The 18,275-nt window shown below is 57.8% G+C and overlaps 1 protein-coding gene across 1 annotated transcript in view; it reads right to left on the bottom strand.

Annotated features, from left to right (window-relative positions):
• The window catches only part of ZC3H7B (zinc finger CCCH-type containing 7B), a 41,781-nt gene continuing 23,506 nt past the window's right edge, over positions 1–18,275 (bottom strand). Inside the window, exons 11-22 of the mRNA XM_011945072.1 lie at positions 17,601–17,700; positions 16,652–16,813; positions 14,069–14,274; positions 12,157–12,257; positions 11,042–11,223; positions 8,669–8,754; positions 4,522–4,655; positions 4,262–4,367; positions 4,062–4,170; positions 3,648–3,781; positions 3,305–3,468; positions 1–2,949 (exon numbers count right to left, since the gene is read on the bottom strand). Coding sequence (XP_011800462.1) covers positions 2,694–2,949; positions 3,305–3,468; positions 3,648–3,781; positions 4,062–4,170; positions 4,262–4,367; positions 4,522–4,655; positions 8,669–8,754; positions 11,042–11,223; positions 12,157–12,257; positions 14,069–14,274; positions 16,652–16,813; positions 17,601–17,700 — 1,740 coding nt within the window. The 3' untranslated portion in view covers positions 1–2,693. The remainder of the gene's footprint in view (positions 2,950–3,304; positions 3,469–3,647; positions 3,782–4,061; positions 4,171–4,261; positions 4,368–4,521; positions 4,656–8,668; positions 8,755–11,041; positions 11,224–12,156; positions 12,258–14,068; positions 14,275–16,651; positions 16,814–17,600; positions 17,701–18,275) is intronic.

Raw genomic sequence — 18,275 nt, 5'->3', positions numbered from 1 at the left:
TCAAAGTGCACAAGTTTATTTTCTAGAACAAAGGCTAAAAGAAGCAAGTTTCTTTCATTTTATTTTAAGAAGGACAAAAATTGTTATTAAAACATCTACATTATTATCAAGATACTAGACCTTATGAATATTTAATATTAAAGTGTGGTATTCTTAAATTTTTAATACACAGACATTTTAAAGGACCATTAAATTGATGGCTGCCCAGCTGAGAAATGCAGCATCCCTCCCCACCCACCCCGCCCCCATGCTTGCCATGCCATCTTGTCCCTGCCTGCTGGGGTGAACACAGGTCCCAGATTCAGCCCTCTGAGCCTCCCAGCCAGGGGCCCTAGAAGGCTCACAACAGCGATAGTTACCCTCATCATTAAAAGGGCCTTCTTGTCCCTCCTCCCCATCATACTCTGCCTCCCACCCTCTCTTCCTTACCCTGTGGGGGCTCCAGCTCTGGCCAGGCCAGGGAGCCCCAGATCCCAAGGGTCCCTGGACAGATCACAGGCTGAAGATGAAAACTCTGGACTTGAATCCTGTTCCTTTCAGCGGGGAGACAAATACAAATCACCTTCTTTCCCTGAGCACTCCCACTCTCCCCGCAATCGATGGGGCTGGTCTGGGACGCTAGCAGAGTTGGGCCTGGGGAGGGTGGCTCCTGCCCTTGGCTGCCCGAATCACCTCTGAGCCATGGCTCCAGTCCCTGTCACCTTGCAAATGGCCCGATGGCCCCTGAAACCCTCCTAATCACACAAGGATGGCTGCATTTTCTGGCCAAATTCTTTAGCCCTCATAAAAGTGACTCCTTGGATACCACACACATATATAATATTATATAGAGCGATATATTTAATACCTGTGTATATATGCATCACGGGGGCGACATATATACACACTAGAAACAAGGCTGGTGACAACAGACTGCAACACCACGGATCAGGGAAAACAAGTGTCATCGACATCACGGCCACACACGGCCACAGCCCCCAGCTTGGGTGTGGTCTCCCCTCCTCTACGGCCACACCGCCGGCACCCAGACTCTGCAGTGCTGGCCTGCTGGGGGCAGGGGTGGGGCAGGGAAGAGGAAAGAGTGCATGCCACGATTATCAGGAAAGGTTGGGCAGTGGCGGTGGGAGGAACAGCGTCCCCTTCAGCCCTGGGCAGCCCATCGCTGTGTCAGCGCGCGCTGGCAATCCTTGCTTGAGAAGAGTGGGGTGGTCCCCTCTCTCCTTCTCACCCCCCCTACAGCCTAATCCCTGGTTCCTTCCGGGGCTGCCCCACTCCTGTGCCAATGGTGTGGGGCATTCTGGAATGTCTGGGGAACCAGGGGAGGGTGGATGTGCCCATGGAGGGTCGGGTGGAGAGGAGGGGGGTGCACACAGACGTCAGACGAGAGGGACGAGGGAGGCCTTGGTGAGTGGGGGCAGGGGCTGTGGGTCCGCTGGAGTCCCAGACAGCTGGGAGGGCCAGGGATTAGGGAGGGGCTAGGACAGACGGTTATAAATGTATGTCTGGGTCTAGAGGAGAGGACATACTGGGTCCCCAAGAAAGAGGGGCCGTGTCCCATCCTGGAGTGGCCCATGGTGCCCGGGGTCAAGCCTCCCTTTTCTCCGTATCCCCCAGACCCTCACCCTTCCCACCTCCCACACAGATCCTGAGCTCACGGTGTCCTGCCCTCTGCCACCTTTCCCAGAGCGCATGTCGGGAGGCGACCTCTGCTGCTGCACCCAAAGAGACCGTCCTTGGGAGGGGGCAGTCCCTTCATGGGGTGCTCACATGGCCAGCCCTCCTCTGGGCCTCCCTTCCCCAGCCCCCAGGCAGCGCTGCCTGGGACCCCAGCTGCACACCGATTCAGAGACCGTCACATCCCTGCTGAGGGGACCGTGGGCTCGGCCAATAATTGGCCCTGAGTCTTTGGAGCCCTGTTTTCATCCCAGCTCTGCCTCGTGCTGGGACCCTGGGCGGACCACTCCTCCCTTCTAGGACTCAGTTTTCCTCTCTGCAAAATGGGGTCTGGGCTGGATCATCTCTGAAGGCTCTGAGGACCTACAGTCTATTTTCAGTGGCCCACGAGGGAGTAGGGTTCAGGTGGTGGCATCAGAGAAAGGCCGGGAACTCCTTAAGCTCCAAAGATCCTCTGGCCCAGCTCCTCCCAGCCTTCCCGAGGGGAAGCTGAGGCCCCAGAGGGTAAGTGACCAGTACAGTGTTCCCAGCTCCATCCTGGGGCTACATTTTAAAGCTAATGGGGCCTCCGCCCTCTGTTGTGTCCTGATTTGCCCCCAGGGGGAGGGGGTGGGATGAGGACGGGCCAGGGCGAAGGACTCTCCTGCTGCAGATTCAAGTGGGGACCCCAGGCTCCCCAGCCCTGAGCTTTGGGCCCCCATTAGGAGCAGACATAATTAAAGCTGGAGGCTGAAGCTGGAGGGGTCAGCCAGGCCCCTCCCTCCTCAACCAGGAGAGCCATGGGGGTGGGGGAAGGGCTGCCCAGGTTTCAGCGGGGCCTCCGGGGGCTGCAGCATGTGCGCCTGGGTACGCACACCGGGGCGGAGGTGGGGAGAAGATGGACGGGGCCTCAGGGGGCTGGGGGCTGCCTGATGAGGGCGGCCCCCCACCCCCGCTGGCCTGCCCTGACCCTTCTATCAGGCCTTCTGGCCCCACCCCGCCCCTGACCCCAGGACTTCGCCCATGGCCAACGCCTGGCCCTACTCCCCGGTGGTGGTGGCGGCGGCAGCAGCAGTAGGGGCTTCTGGGGTGGCACCGGCAGGGTCCCCATCCTCTTGCAGCAGGAAGTTGTATTTGCCAAAGTCGTCGTCCCGTGGGCACAGGAGCATGTCCTTGCGAGCCTTGGCCAGCTTCTGCTTCAGCACCTCGCGCCGATCCAGCCACTCATTGAGCTCCTCCTGTCCATGGGCGCAGCGGCACTTGTCCCCATCGGGGCAGGCTTTGCCCTTCTGGAGCCTGTGGGTGGCAGGAGGCTTACTGCCCGAGCTCTGTGCCCTTCCCACCCCGGGCTGTCAATCTGAGGCCAGCCACTTGACCTCCCCCAAGACGAGCCGCTCCCTGGGCAGCTGGGTCCCAGCTCAGGGAAAACCTGGGTGTCTTGATCCCCTCTGGGATCTGCCCCACAGCTGCAAATTAGAGGTCTGGATAGGTCTGAGCCCAGCCTTCCCCACCACGCCCATGACTGCAGCCACAGCCAAGCCTCACCACCCTCTGCACACCACCCCCAGGCCAAGAGGAGCCGGAGGTGACCAGAGACTCCATCTCCTCGGGCCACCCCGTGTTCCACCAGGCCCTGCTCTCCCAGGAGCACCTGTCGCAGAGCCGGAACTCGCCCATGGGGAAGCGGAACGCCCAGCCGCTGGCGTCACTGTCGGACGTGAAGACCTTCTCCTTGTGCTTCTCAGACTGGATGTGCTGCTGCCACTGCTTCTTGCTGTTGCTGTTCTTGCCGCAGAGCCAGCAGTGGTAGCCCATCTGGGGGCACAGCCATCGTGGGTACCTGCTCCCCCACACCTCTGCCTGGACCACCTCCCTCAAGAGGCTGAGCGCTGGCCAGCTGGGCCCTCCAGGCTGCCCCTCCCAGGTGAGGCTCAGACCACAGCCCCGACCACAGCCCCGACCACAGCCCCGAGCATGCAGGGCAGGGGCATTACCATGATGTCTGCGTAGTCTGTGGGCATCTGGATCTGCTTCTCCCCTTCCCGAGAACTGATGGGGGTCCCTTCCCCAGGCTTCCCTGGGTTGTGTTTTTTCAGCCACATGTCATAGGTCTGCTGCATGTCCAGGACTGGGCAGGGACAGGGACAGGGCACCTGCTGAGGGCTTCTCCATCCGTTCTGCCCCATGGTCCCCACTTGCTTTGGGAGCCATCGGCATCCCAAGTCCCGCTGATGGGCTGCTGGGCTTCAGGGCCTGGCCTCAGAGAGGGCCCGGCCTGGGGAAGGCGGAGAAGGGCCCAGGCAGCAAAAGGGGGTGCAGCAGACGCTCTTGGGCCCGCTGGTGAGTTGAGACTTTCAGTACTGAAGAGACACCGGGGGAGGGCCCGCCCGCCCCGTCTGCCCACTCACTCTTGTTCTCCTTCATGAAGGTCCACATGTCCCTCTCCTCCGGGCTGTGTGCGAAGGAGCAGTTCCCCACATATTGGCACTTGCGGCCGTTCTGTGCATGGATGCAGAGCTGCGGGGTGGGCATGGGGAGAGCCTCTGAGTCCCGCTGGAAAGCATCGCTGCCTCCTCGGGGCCCCCCAGCCCCCCGTCCCAGCACTCACGTCGTATTGCTGTGGGAAGTTGCGAATGGACGGCAGGGGCCTCACTGACACCCACTTCCTCTTGGCCTTGGACATCACCAGAAGGACCCGCCGCTCCTTGGTCCAGCTGCAGGACAGAGCAGGGTTGGGGAGAGGTCAGGGCACAGCCTGTGTGCTGTGTGACCTCTGTGGAGAGCCCTGGCCTCTCTCAGGTGGCCTCCACACCTGTGGTGGTCGGGTGGCCCCATCCCACCTGAGCCCCCACCCGGCATCCCACTCACCAGTGCCGGGCCTTGGCACTGCAGTACTTGAGGTCCTTGTCAGGCTCCACCACCTGCCCGTTCCTCCAGCACTGGCCACATACGAACTTCATTTGCAGGTCAAAGGTGCTGGGCCCGTGTGTCCTCGGGGCACCCTGTCAGGGGATGGGGAGGGGGGTTGGTGAAGCTGCAGGCACCAGGCCTGAGGCCCTGGGGTCTTCACACAGGTAGCCTCCGGGAGAGCCTTGGAATGAGCTGGTCTGCTCCGGGGTCTTCCTGGCAGGCAGTGACCTCCCAACTGCAGGCCCAAGGGCTTCTCAGGGGAGCCAGGCCTGGAACGGGGCTCCTCTTTCCACCCTCTGTGGCTGGTCCCTGCCTCGCCCAGCTCCCTGGGAGGCCTGCTCGGTGGAAGCTGCATTTCCCAGGGCAAAGCTCCGTTTTGCCACACTCCCTGCCTTTGCACAGGCTGTTCTCGCTGCCCTTCCTCCATTCTGCATCCAGCCTGTTCTAGAAATTCCTTCAAAACTCAGCTCAAGTGCATCTCCTGTGGGACGCCGGCCCTGGAGCTCTCCTAAGCTGCAGCTGTCCATTCCGTGAGCTCCCACAGTCTCTAAACTGCTCCTGTTGACCGACTCACCCGACTATGAGTGCCGAACCTATGGAGTGGGGGCTCCGGGAGATGGGAAGCCACCCGGTGGGGGTGGGGCGGTGGTGGCAGGAGTCAGCCTTGGGCGGTGGGACAGGCATCTGGGTGGCCCTGGTCTCTGGCCCTCCCTCCAGGGCAAGGCCTTGCTGGTCGCTAAGGCCCCACCTACCACGTTCCTTCTCTGCCCTATGTCCCAGCCTTTGGCCTGCTCTTCTGCACCCCTGGGACAGGGTTGGGAGCCAGAGGTGGGAAAAGTGCTCACTCCGCCTTGTCTCCTGCCACCTCGAACCCCCTCAGCTGGCTACATTGGCCAGCCTGCTGCTCTGGGAACGCACCAGCTGTCCCTCCTCCCTCATGTCACCTCGAGCCTCCCGGTCTTCCAGGATCCTCGGGTGCAGGGTCACCCCTTGCTCTTCCAGGCTGCGGGGCGTGATCCTCCTGCCACAGGAACTCCCCTGCAGGAGCTGCGGCCTACTCCCGTGTCCCCAGCACTGCCCAGCCCAGGGCCTGCCCTGGAGCAGGAAGGAGCTGTCTTCATTGCTGACTGACCCCTGGCCTGGCGCTGGACAGCTCGCGGGCTGCTCAGCCCCAGAATAACACACATATGACCCCGGTAATAAGGTGAGGTCATGCCTTTATGAGCGGGACGGCCTGCACTAGAGCAGGCAAGAAGTGGACCCATGTGGCTACTGATTTCTGGGTGTTCCCCTCGATTCTCACAAGAAGTGTGACAGGAAGACATTATTACCATTTCCCAGGCGGGATAAAGGGGGCACCGAGGGTATGATGGCTTAGCCATGGCACTAATGACAGCCACTGCAGTCCTGAGCTCCTCCCTCAAAGCCAGACCCCGTGCCCATGTTCATGACTGCATGGTCTCACCAGCTCTTGCCATAGCAAGTGGCAAGAGGGGTCTCACTATGTTGCCCAGGCTCATCTCAAACTCCCGGCCTCAAGGGATCCTTCTGCCACAGCCTCCTGCGTAGCGGGGCTGCATGTGCACTACCACACCCAGCTAGTGTTCTCTCTTTGAAAGGTGCCATCAGCCCCTCACTGCTTCCCTGCCAGGCTCCTGGCCAGAAGGAAAAAGAAACAGACAGGGAGGGGCAAAGAGGAGTGCACGGGAGACCGATGGAGGGCAGCAGGGACCAGGAAGACGGGAGAAAAAGAGAAGAGGACCAGGAACAACGAGGTCAGGGAGCAAGGGAATGCTCGAGGTGGTGGGCAGCCCTGCCAGCCAGCCTGGCCCAGGGACCCCCAGGCAGCCTGCCCTGCTCCCTGTCACACCCTGGTCAGCCTCCTGAGCGGTCCCGGGGCCCAGCCTTCCCCCAAGTTAATCAGCGGGGGGCCTCATGCGGATGAAAAGGTCAGTGCTTATGTGCGGATGGCATGCAGGCTTCATCTCACACTTCACTGTCTCCTGGGCACTGGGCCCAGCCCTCTGAGCCCCAGGGCCCTCCACTGTCATCTATGTTACAGTGATCCCACCAGCTGGGGACGATGTGAGCACAGGGTAGCTTAGGTTGGCTCCTGTGAGCCTCACACTCACCCCAGGAGATGGGAGGGTCAGGGTTCTGATCCCCACCTGGGCGTGATGGACGGGAATGCTGAAGGTGGAGAGGGAGAAGAGCGAGCCCCGGACAAGATGTCAGAGAACCTGGGAACTGCCCCACTCAGTGTGCCCCTGGGCAAGTCACTAGCAATCTCTCAGCCTCAGCTTCCCCATCTGCAAATGCCACAATCCCGTGGCTCCCATCTTCAGGACCATGGCGAAGATCAGGAGGGATGGGGGGGGGATACCACAATCAGTGGTGTCAGTCTGAGCAGTACTAGGATATTTTACAAGGTCTCAGCGTATTTCTCCTGAAGACTTTTTTTTTTTTTCAGACGGAATCTCGTTCTGTCGCCCAGGTTAGAGTGCAGTGGCATGATCTCGGCTCACTGCCAGCTCCACCTCCCGGGTTCATGCCATTCTCTTGCCTCAGCCTCCACAGTAGGTGGGACTAACAGGCATCCGCCACCACGCCCCGCTAATTTTTTGTACTTTTAGTAGAGATGGGGTTTCACTGTGTTAGCCAGGATGGTCTTGATCTCTTGACCTTGTGATCCGCCCGCCTCGGCCTCCCAAAGTGCTGGGATTATAGGTGTGAGCCACCATGCCCGGCCTTTTTTTTTTTGTTTTTTTTGAGATAGAGTCTCACTCTGTCGCCCAGGCTGGAGGTCAATGGCACAATCTCAACTCACTGCAACCTCTGCCTCCTTGGTTCAAGCAATTCTCTTGCCTCAGCCTCCCGAGTAGCTGGGATTACAGGTGCGCACCAACACGCCCGGCTAATTTTTTGTATTTTTAGTACAGATGGGGTTTCACTACGTTGGATACGCTGGTCTCGAACTCCTAACCTTGTGATTTGCCCGCCTCAGCCTCCCAAAGGCTGGTGGGATTACAGGTGGGAGCCACTGCGCCTGGCCTCTGAAGACATTAATTAATTACAAACTATAGAAATGGCCGGGCGCGGTGGCTCAAGCCTGTAATCCCAGCACTTTGGGAGGCCGAGACGGGCGGATCACAAGGTCAGGAGATCGAGACCATCCTGGCTAACACGGTGAAACCCCGTCTCTACTAAAATACAAAAAACTAGCCGGGCGAGATGGCGGGCGCCTGTAGTCCCAGCTACTCGGGAGGCTGAGGCAGGAGAATGGCGTGAACCCGGGAGACGGAGCTTGCAGTGAGCTGAGATCCGGCCACTGCACTCCAGCCTGGGCGACAGAGCGAGACTCCGTCTCAAAAAAAAAAAAAAAAAAAAACAAACTATAGAAATGATCCCTGAAAATATAGTCTTTCTTACAAAGAGCAAAGCTCTAATTTTACAAAATGTTTACAATGGAGGCACCTTGAATCGAGTTACAAAAGTTTAATCAGATTGTCACCAGTGAAGGGACACACTGAGATGATGCATCCCCTGATGTGTGAGCTGAGAACACGACATCAGCTCTGTGGAATGAGGAAACTCACACGAGCCCAGAGGGATGGACCTTTTACAAAACATCTGGCTCTTCAAAAATGTCAGTGCGGCACAGGGCAAAGACTAAAGAACCGTTTCTTCATGAAGGGAGACGAAAAAGAGACACAACAAGGCTCATGCCTGTAATCGTTGCACCTGGGGAGGCCGAGGTGAGAGGACTGCTTGAGCCCAGGAGTTTCAGATAAGCCTGGACAAGATGGCAAGCCCCACATCCCCAGCCCCGTGGTCTTAAAAAACAGACAAATCAGCCGGGTGTGGTGGTGCATGTGCCTGTAATCCCAGCTACTCAGGAGGCCGTGGCAGGAGGATCACCTGAGACCAGGAGGTCGAGGCTGCAGTGAGCCATGATCATATTACTGCACTCCGGGCTGGGTGACAGAGCAAGACCCTGTCTCAAAATAAAATAAAATGAGACACAACAGCTGAATGTGGTACATTACCCTGGATTTGGGGACAATTCACGAAATCTGAATAATGGCATAGTATCAGAAGGTCTTACCATGCTGCTGCTGGCCTTCCCCGCGTGCGCTTCCATCTGCTGCCAGTACTTCTTAGACTCCTGAACGATGTCTTCATGAGTCATGCCTGGGGAGGGTGGGGGCAGACACAGGCATCTTTCGAGGTGCTCAGCAAGGAGGGAGGCAGGGGGTCCATGAGGTGCCAGGGCCCCCGAGGCCCAGCTGGAGGAGCCCTATTCCCAGTTAGCCCAGTCACAGTAAGACATGGGGTGCAAAGGAATCACTGTCCATCTGCGAAATGGGAACGAAGATCTTCTCCAAGCCTCGCTGGGAGTGAAATAATGAAATGCAGCCAAGAGTGGGAAAATGCAGTAGAAGGATATTGGCTCTGTACTGTGGTGGGGAGTCCCCTGCTCCCATGCCATGCCAGTGACCCTGTCCCCTGGGCCGGTGACTCAGCACTCTTCCCTGACCCCCATCTTCCTCAGTGGGGCTGCAAGCCTAGTGCCTGCTTGGCAGCCCCTGGCCTCCCTGGCACTTAGGGCTCCATGCCTGCCCAGCCTGGCTCACCAGCTTGCCATGGTACCTTGGCTTTTTACCACCAGTCCCCAAAGGGCAAATACCCCAGCCTGGGGCATGGACCCCCCAGTCTGTCTCCCCACCAGCCTCAGACTGTTGCCACTGAGCCCGACCTTGGAGATCCAGCTCACAACTCTTCCATGAAGCCTGCCCTCTTCTCAACGCTTTCCATCTTTCTCACGTCTTTCCCACAACGGATGTGGCTTTCCACCTTGACCTATGGCCCCTGCTCCACGACAGCCAATCATCATCGGTGTTCACTTGGAGCAAGACACTGCACTTGACATCTAGTTTCTTGCTGATGATCTGCAAGTATGTATCTACAGGCCAGACCTTTCCTGTGAACTTCAGACCCCCACATCCGCTGCCTCCAACATCTCCACGTGAAGTCCACCAGGCAGCTCAGACTTCCCACGTCCCACATTGAGCCTGAGCCGCTCCTCTTACAGCCTTCCCCCTTTTAGAACATGGTAGCCCCCTTCTTCCTGTTGCTCTGATCTTGGAGTCAACCTTGACACTCTCCTTTGTCTCATACTTCATATCTGGTCCATCAACAAATCTTGTTGGCTCCACCCTCAAAATACACCTAGAATCTAACTGCTTCTCCCACCTCCCGCATCACCACCCTGGCCTGAACCACCCTCCCTGATTTCCCAGCTTCTGCCCTTGCTCCTTGGTCTCCACCCAGCAGCCAGAGCGACTTTTGCAAAGTACTGATCAGATCATACAACTCCACCCACTTAAAACTCTCCTCCAGACACTGTAAATCATATTTAGAACAACCCCAATTGTTCCTGTCTAAGGCCTAGAGACTCCTACACGCTCAGGCCTCTCCAACCTCCCAGGCCTCATTCTGCCTCTACTGACTAAGCTGCTCCATCCCCAGGGAAAATCCTTTCTGTGTGGAGCTTGCTCCTGCCTCAGAGCCTCAGTCTGGTCCCTCTTCCTGGAATGCACTCCCCGCCCTTCCCTGGTCAAAAGTCGCCTTCCCAGCTGTCTTACCTAAAACACTCCCATCCCTGTGTGTGTCTCTGTCCCATTGCTCAGCTTTATCTTCCTCATAATGCTGAGGCACACCTGAAATTCTCCCACTGCATTTCATCAACTCTAAGCAGACGCTGAGTACCATATTCTATACTCCCGCCCCTCGAAATGCTGCTAATTAAATGATGACAGGCAGTGGGGGTAAATGTGCAACCTAGAACAGATGGAATACAGGGTTTAGTCACCTTTCTATATTGTCTGTCTGGCCTCCACTTATAAATGTAGGTTCTCTGAAACTGAGGGCCTCGACTAGACCATGGCTGAATGCCCCGACAAGAGAAGGTGCTCAGTAAATCCCTGGTGGGTGAGCGGGAGAACGCCTTCCAGTCCCCGCAGCAGCTCTGCGAGGTAGAGATGGGCTCCCCATTTCCCAGATGAGCGCTGGAGGCTCAGTGAGGAGCAGGGACTTGCTGCTGACCACCCAGGGAGCAAGCAGAGGCATTGCTGCAGGAGCCCAGGTGACTCCCTCCCCTCTCCGTGCTCCCTGGACGGCGCCTGCGAGGGGAAAAACCCAGATCTCCGAGCCTGGAAGTGTCCTGAGCAGAGCTTCTCTCCTCTGTGGTGCCTGGGACTCACCAGCTCCTCCAGAGAGCCCACCCCGCAGCCACCTCCCCTGAACTCTCCTGAAGTCCCCTCCAGCAACCAGGGGGTCCTGGCCTGTCACCCCCAGTCAGTCCTGCGCTCCCTTCACCTGCACCGCCTGCCCCTCACCTGAGTCTCCCGCCCTCCACCTGCACCGCCTGCCCCTCACCTGAGTCACCCGCCCTCCACCTGCACCGCCTGCCCCTCACCTGAGTACTGCTGCAGCAGCCAGACCTTGAGCTCAATGAAGCTGTGGGCGAAGTGGCAGCTGTCCTCCCGCAGGCAGCCGTAGCGCACCTCGTGGCGGCACACGTCGAACTGGAAGTGCTCCTGGAACTGGCGGATCTTGGAGTACTTGAGGGAGGTGGAGCGGACGATGTGCACCAGGCACCTGGCAGGCAGGTGGGAGGGGCACGATGCAGTCCGCAGCCCCTCTGACCTTCTCTCCTGGTAGGGCCACCTTCCCAGTGCCAGGCTCTCCCTGGGCACCCCCTGATCTAGGTACCAAGTCCAGGCCATGGATGACACAGGAGGGCAGAAACGGGGCTCCTATGCTCAGGCATCCCTGGGCCTGGGTCCCAGCGCTGCTTTACTTCTGTCCCTCCCCTCAGGATTCAAAGCTGGAGCTGCCAGCAAGCAGAGGCCACCACCCTCAGGTTTCCAGCTTGATTCTGCAGGGCTGGGCCTGCACCCCGAGGACACTAACCAAGCATGTCCTCCGGGCCAGGAGTTCTAATTACCCTCACTGCAGCCTCAGGAGCCTAGAGCATCATCAACTTTACAGACGAGGAAACCCGGGCTTGGACGTAAGACAGGACTGGCCCAGGAATTGGACCCAGGTCTGTCTGACTGCAGGGCCTGGGCTCCACAAGCGCACTGTGGCAGAACCAAGGGGAACGAGAGGAAGAAAGAGGTGGCGCCAGACCTGACCCAGGCCTCCCCTCACTGCCTGATGCTGATGTCATGACATTGGAGGGTGCTGGGCTAGAGTCAGAGATGGGGCCCCCTGCTCGCTGTCTGCTGAGTAAGCTGAGTAAGCTACTTCCAAGCCTCAGCTTTTTCTTCTGTTCAACAGGGCCAGTAACTCCTCCCTCACAGGATTGCTAAGATAATTATCATACCCAAGACAATGCTTGGAATATAGTAGATGTTCGATAAATGTGATTCGCATCCTTTCCAGGTGGAGGCTGGATTTGATTCCCAAATTCTGCCCCTTTCCTTGCACCCTAGGTCCACTCTTTCAGTTCAGTCTTTCCTCAGCCATCTGAGGAACGGACTCTCCAGTGGCCCCCAGGCCCCAGCCTGGGCTGAGGGTCCCACTCACTTGTTGTTGTAGAAGCTGTGCTTGGCAGCCAGGTTGGAGCAGACAGACGGAGAGTCCTTGGTGCCTTTGCTGATGATCCGGGGTTTACTGTCAAAGCAGATCTGCCCAGGGAGGGGAAGGGCTGGGACCTGGCATGGCCACCTGGGAAGGGGATGAGCTGGGATCCTGCACAGCTACCTGGGGGAGGACAGCTGGGTCCCTGCAAGCCCTGCCCTGGGTCAGAGGAGTGAGGAAGGGAATCCCAGGGGCTGTGGTCTCTCTGGTTCCAGCTCACAGGTGACCTGGGCCTTGGCTCCCTTCCTCGCCCTCCTTCCTCCCTCTGATCCCACCACTCCCAATGCCTGGGGCAGGGGGTTACTTCACGTCAGAAAAAAAGATAAAAAGGAATGGCAAGTGCTTTATGAACTATAGGCTGTCACCTGGCTATGAACTATGATTCTGAGGCCAATGCTCCCCGCAGGGGGTTGGCACAAGTCCCGACCTCAAAGAGTTAGGGGAAGGGCTGCTGGTGCCAGGGATGAGGGTTGGACTGAGCCGCAGCAAACCCTGCCAGCCACTGCCCCTGCCCTCAACATGCTACGACTGGGTGGGGAGGCAGGGGCCAAGTTCACTCCAGAGGCCAAGTGGGTTTTTCAGGGACAGCTTTGGGGAGGGAATTAACAGCAGCTCAGTGGGGCTGCTGGGATCACAGTGGAGCTGAGAGGCTCCAAGCCCAGAAACACAGGACAGTGCCCTGTGGGGAGGGCACAGCCAGCTACAGGCAGGAAGTGCAATGGCCACTGAAGCCAGCAGGGCCAAGGGAAGGCATGTGGGGGAGGTCTGAGATGTGGGGCCGTGGACATGGCACTTGGAATCACTGAGCAGTGCCAAATACATCATACCCACAACAAAGGATGAAGGGGAAGCCCTGGACAGGCACTCAACCTGCCTGTGTCCTGGGGGCCTGGCTGTGGGGACCACCAGTGGCAGCTGGTGCTGGGAGGTGGGCGTGACTCCAGGGGCAGACTGCCCGGGTTTGAAGCTCAGTTCTGCACGGCACTGTCCATGTGGCTGAGGGCAGCTCCTCACTACCCTGAATCTCAGCCTCAACATCTGTAAAATGGAGATATCTGCCTGCCAGCACTGCCGTGACAATGGAGGTGATTTCTTTTTTTTCCTTGAATAGGGTCTCACTCTGTCACCCAGGTTGGAGTGCAGTGGCTCGACCTTGGCTCACTGCAGCCTCTACCTCCTGGACTCAAGCAATCCTCCCACCTTAGCCTCCTGAGTAACTGGGACCAGAGGCGCATGCCACCAAGCCCAGATAATTTTTAACTTTTTTTTGAGATGGAGTCTCAAGTGCAGTTGCGTGATCTCGGCTCACTGCAAACTTTGCCTCCTAGGTTCAAGTGATTCTCCTGCCTCAGCCTCCCAACTAGCTGGGACTACAGGCATGCACCACAACGCCCAGCGAATTTTTGTATTTTTATAGAGACAGGGTTTCACCATGTTGGCCAGGCTGGTCTCAAACTCCTGACCTCAATTGATCTGCCCGCCTCAGCCTCCCAAAGTGCTGGGATTACCAGCGTGCGCCGCTGCACCAGGCTGGGAATGAGAAACAGAAACAACCACGTGCCAAGCCCGGCCTGTGACCGGCTGTCAGGAAAGAGCAGGCGTTAAGAGTTACGATTTTTCTTTCCAGCCTCAGTTTCTGCCTCTGCAAAATGATGGGGCTGGATCAGATTTGGCCTCTAGCCAGATAGGATCCTAGGGCCCTGACTTACTGACCCTCCAGGACCTACTGGTTCTAAAGCCAGGCCTCCACAGCCCACTGGTTCCAGGGCTGACTTCCTATGGTGGTCCGTGCCAGGGAGCATCCCCGGCCCGGTCTGTGCCATGGCCTATGGGGTGGCAGTGGGTGGGCGGGCGGTACCTCGCAGAGGAAGGTGAAGATGCCCTGGTGCTCCTTCAGGAGCTTGGCGATGGTGAGGCTGCCACGCTTAACACCCCCCAGCGGGTCGAAGAGCAGGTCGCGGTTGAGGGTGCCCTTCCGCTCCTCGGTCCACACGTCGATCTCCTCCTGATGGTAGGCGAAGGTGCAGTTATCCCCGTACTTACAGTCCTGCTTGTTAATCATGTCTGCAAAGAGGCAACAGGACACACGTTCCGCCAGGCGGGGACAGAAGCCCGCAGCACCCTCGCCACCCTGCTGCGGCCTGCGGGGCTCTGGCCCCATGAGCCAGGCAGGGCTTGGCTCCACCCCAACACAGGTGAGCCAGGGGCTGCTGCACCCCCAGCCAGGACTTGGCAGAGCTGGAAAGTCCTTTCCAAATACCAGACCCCCTTCTGTACCCCAACACAGGTGAGGCAGCGGCTGCTGCACCCCCTGCTGCCAGGACTTGGCAGAGCTGGAAAGTCCTTTCCACACACCAGGTCCCGTTCTGCACTCCACACCTGCAGAGTACAGTAATCACTCCTACCCCACTCACCCCACAGGACTGCTTTTGAAGAAGTAGACAAGTCTCTAAATCAATATAAGGGATTTGGTTTTTGTTTTTGTTTTTTTTTTGAGATGGAGTTTCGCTCTTGTTGCCCAGGCCGGACATGATCTCGGCTCACTGCAACCTCCGCCTCCCGGGTTCAGGTGATTCTCCTGCCTCAGCCTCCGAGTAGCTGGGATTACAGGCACGTACCACCATGCCCGGCTAATTTTGTATTTTTATTTTATTTTATTTATTTATTTTTTTTTTTGAGACAGAGTCTTGCTCTGCCCCCAGGCTGGAGTGCAGTGGCTGGATCTCAGCTCACTGCAAGCTCCACCTCCCGGGTTCACGCCATTCTCCTGCCTCAGCCTCCCGAGTAGCTGGGACTACAGACGCCCGCCACCTCGCCCGGCTAATTTTTTTGTATTTTTAGTAGAGACGGGGTTTCTGGAGGAGAATGGGTTGTTGGAATCAAGTGAGATAATACATAAAGCTGGTGGGGGTGCTGGGCACAGTGGCTCATGCCTGTAATCCTAGGGCTTTGGGAGGCTGAGGCAGGAGAATTGCTTGAGGCAAGGAGTTCAAGACCAGCCTAGGCAACAAATTAAGACCCCATCTCTACAAAAGAATTAAAAATTAAAGAATAAGCTGGGTGTGGTGGCATGTGCCTGTAGTCTCAGCTACTCAGGAGGTTGAGGTGAGAAGATGACTTAAGCCCAGGAGGTTGAAGCTGCAGTGAGGTATAATAGCACCACTCACTCTAGCTGGAGCAACAGAGCAAGACCCTGTCTCATAAAACAAAAACAAAACAAAACAAAATTTCTGGGGGCTGAGCCATCTGGAGAGAGGAAAGGTGGCTCAGAACCTGGAGATCTGCCATTTCCTGGGGGTGGGACCTATTTTTCTTTCTCCTCCTCCCACTCTAAGTCTGCCTTGTCTCATCTCTCTGCCAGGCTCTTGGCGTACAAGGACAAACAGGCCACAGGCCTGGAGGAGCAGGGCAGATCCCCGGGTGGGAGTGGGGGTGACTACAAGGGGAAGCACCGCAGAGAAGGGCTTCCCAAGATTCAGGCGGTGCTTGAAGGAGGAGCAGAGGACGACCAGGCTCAAAGCACCGCGTGTGTGACGGAATCAGGGAGGGTCAGTGCGTTTGGGGAATGGTTGGAGCAGAGGGGTGAGGGGGTGGATGCGGGCACGTGCAGGCCTTGTCGCAGAATTTGGACTTCATCCCACTGGCAACGGGCAGTGGCTGATGGAGGCTTCGGCCCAAGAGTGACATGTCCTTAGACCAGCCTGGCTGCTGGGAGGACAAGAAGCAAGTTTAGGAGGCCTGGGCAGGCCACAGCTAGGGGCCAGGTCGGGGGAGAGGCAGAGCCGTGGGTGCACTGTCAAAGCATCCGTTTCCTCTTCCAGAGCTGTGAGGCTGCAAGCTGATGGAATGAAAGGGCTGCACTGGGAAGAGCTTAACGATTCGTGGCTATTCACACATTGCTGTACAGCGGGACCAAGGTGCTTGGCTGGGACAAGAAGCAAGTCAGGGACATGACGGATGTCCATTAAATACCAACCAGGCTGATGTGAGCCAGAAATGAGGACAGTGACAACAGAAAAGCGACAGAGAGGTCAGGTGGATGGAGCCCTTACCATGCGCCAGTCCTAAATGCTTCCTGTGGCTGCTGGGCACACCGCCCCGCAGCCCCTCAGGGCCCTACAGTGGTAAGAGAAGCCAGCTCCCTGTGAGTCGTATAGGCCCCTGACACTCCAGAGCACAGGCCAGTGAGGGGCTCGGGGTCCGGCCAAATGTCCCAAATGTGTCCCGCCTGCCTCTGGAAGCTGCTCAGCGCAAGAGACGCTCATTGTGATGCAGAATTCCTCCCGCATGGGTCCCAGGAGCCTAGGCCCCAGCGTTCTCCTCCCATGCGGCTGTGAGGCCCACCCCTGTTCTGTCTACCGGTGATGGGGAGCAGAGAGGCGGCTGGGGGTGGAGGGGCTGAGCCCCAGCTGTGCTGCCTGCCCCGCTGCAGCCCACCCACCTTTGCACAGGTAGTAGGAGCCCACGAAGCTGGTCTTGGTGGGCCGGGGCCGGATCCGCTTCCAGGTCTGGTCCTCCGAGCTCCGGAGCCGGCCGAGCAGGATGTCCCGCTTGCACTTGTGCTCAAGGCCCTCACGGTAGGTGTAGTCGCCAGCCCGGGGGCCTATCGGCAGGGTGGACACAGATGGTAATGCCGGAAGCAGAATTGAAGGGTGACGGCTGGCAAGCCCATGCGATGGGTAGGTATTGGCCCCCTCCTTATATACCTACCTCCCCTCTGAGGGCCTCCCACCAGCTCCCACCACACCTTTCCTGGCTACTTGCTCCCTGGAGACCGGGGGGCCATGCTAGGGTAAAGCCCTCCAAGGAGCCCATTCTTGACACACCCCCTCTTTTTTTTGAGACAGAGTCTCGCTCAGTTACCCAGGCTGGAGTGCAGTGGTGTGATCTCAGCTCACTGCAACCTCCACCTTCCGAGTTTGAGCAATTCTCCTGCCTCAGCCTCCCAAGTAGCTGGAACTATAGGCAAGCACCATCAAGCCTGGCTACTTTTTGTATTCTCAGTGGAGACAGGGTTTCGCCATGGTGGCCAGACTGATCTCAAACTCCTGACCTCAAGTGATCCGCCTGCCTCAGCCTCACAATCCTCACAGCTGGGATTACAGATGTGAGCCACCATGCCCGGCCTACCCATCCCCTTTCTACCACCGCCCTCACTCTCTAGCGAGTCTGACCATGTTAGTGTTTCTCTAGCAAGAACTGTGAAGACGGTGCCTGGCAGGGACAGACCCCAAACTCCTGCCCCTTTCCTTTTTTTGCCCCACAGGGGCTTCTGTTTTCTGGCATTTATCTTCAACTGAGACACTGGGATTCTTTTGATCTGGGATCCCATGTTCCTGAGATTCCCAGTTCTCTGGGCAGAGGCGTGGAGTCTGCAGGTGAAATGTTACCTGTCTTGGGGTAGCAGAGCTGGCAGGCCTGCTTGAACTCGTGGGTGGCAGCCAAGGGGTTCTTGATGAGCAAGGCAGTGTTGGGCATGCAGGGCTCTGGCTGTGACAGGAGGAAGGAGGCCATTGTGGGCACTGGATGATGGCTGAGGCTACTGGGGCCAGCCTGGGCACCAGAAGGGGGGAGTGCTCTATGACCCCCCCTCCTACCCAAGAGCAAAACCACCACCCAGGACCCCTCCTCTTGTTCCACCCTCCCAGCCAGGGGAGCGCTTTGTAATGTGGTCCAAGAGTCTAGAATATCAGGACCGCCTTGGGAAGCCCCCAGGCTAGTGGGTGACCTGGGTCTTGGCTCTGAGCCTTTCTTTGAAGGCAAGCTGAATGTGAAAGCATAGAAATGGGAGGGGCAGTGACTGCAGCCTGTGCTCATGCCCTCCGCCAATCCCCCAAGTCATCAGCAGATGGGGAGGAAGGCAAGACTCAGAGAGGTTAGGGAACTTCACCAGGACCACACAGCTAGTGTAGGTCAGAGTGCAGCATCCTCATCAAATGCCCTTTTTTTTTTTTTTTTGAGATGGAGTTTTCCTCTTGTTGCCTAGGCTGGAGTGCAATGGCGTGCTCTCGGCTCACTGCAACCTCCACCTCCCGGGTTCACGCCATTCTCCTGCCTCAGCCTCC

Source organism: Colobus angolensis, unplaced genomic scaffold (assembly GCF_000951035.1).
Source record: "Colobus angolensis palliatus isolate OR3802 unplaced genomic scaffold, Cang.pa_1.0 Scaffold239, whole genome shotgun sequence".
NCBI classification, from domain to species: Eukaryota; Metazoa; Chordata; class Mammalia; order Primates; family Cercopithecidae; genus Colobus; species Colobus angolensis.
Note: the sequence above shows the minus strand (reverse complement) of the source record. Positions and strands in the feature narration are given on the sequence as shown.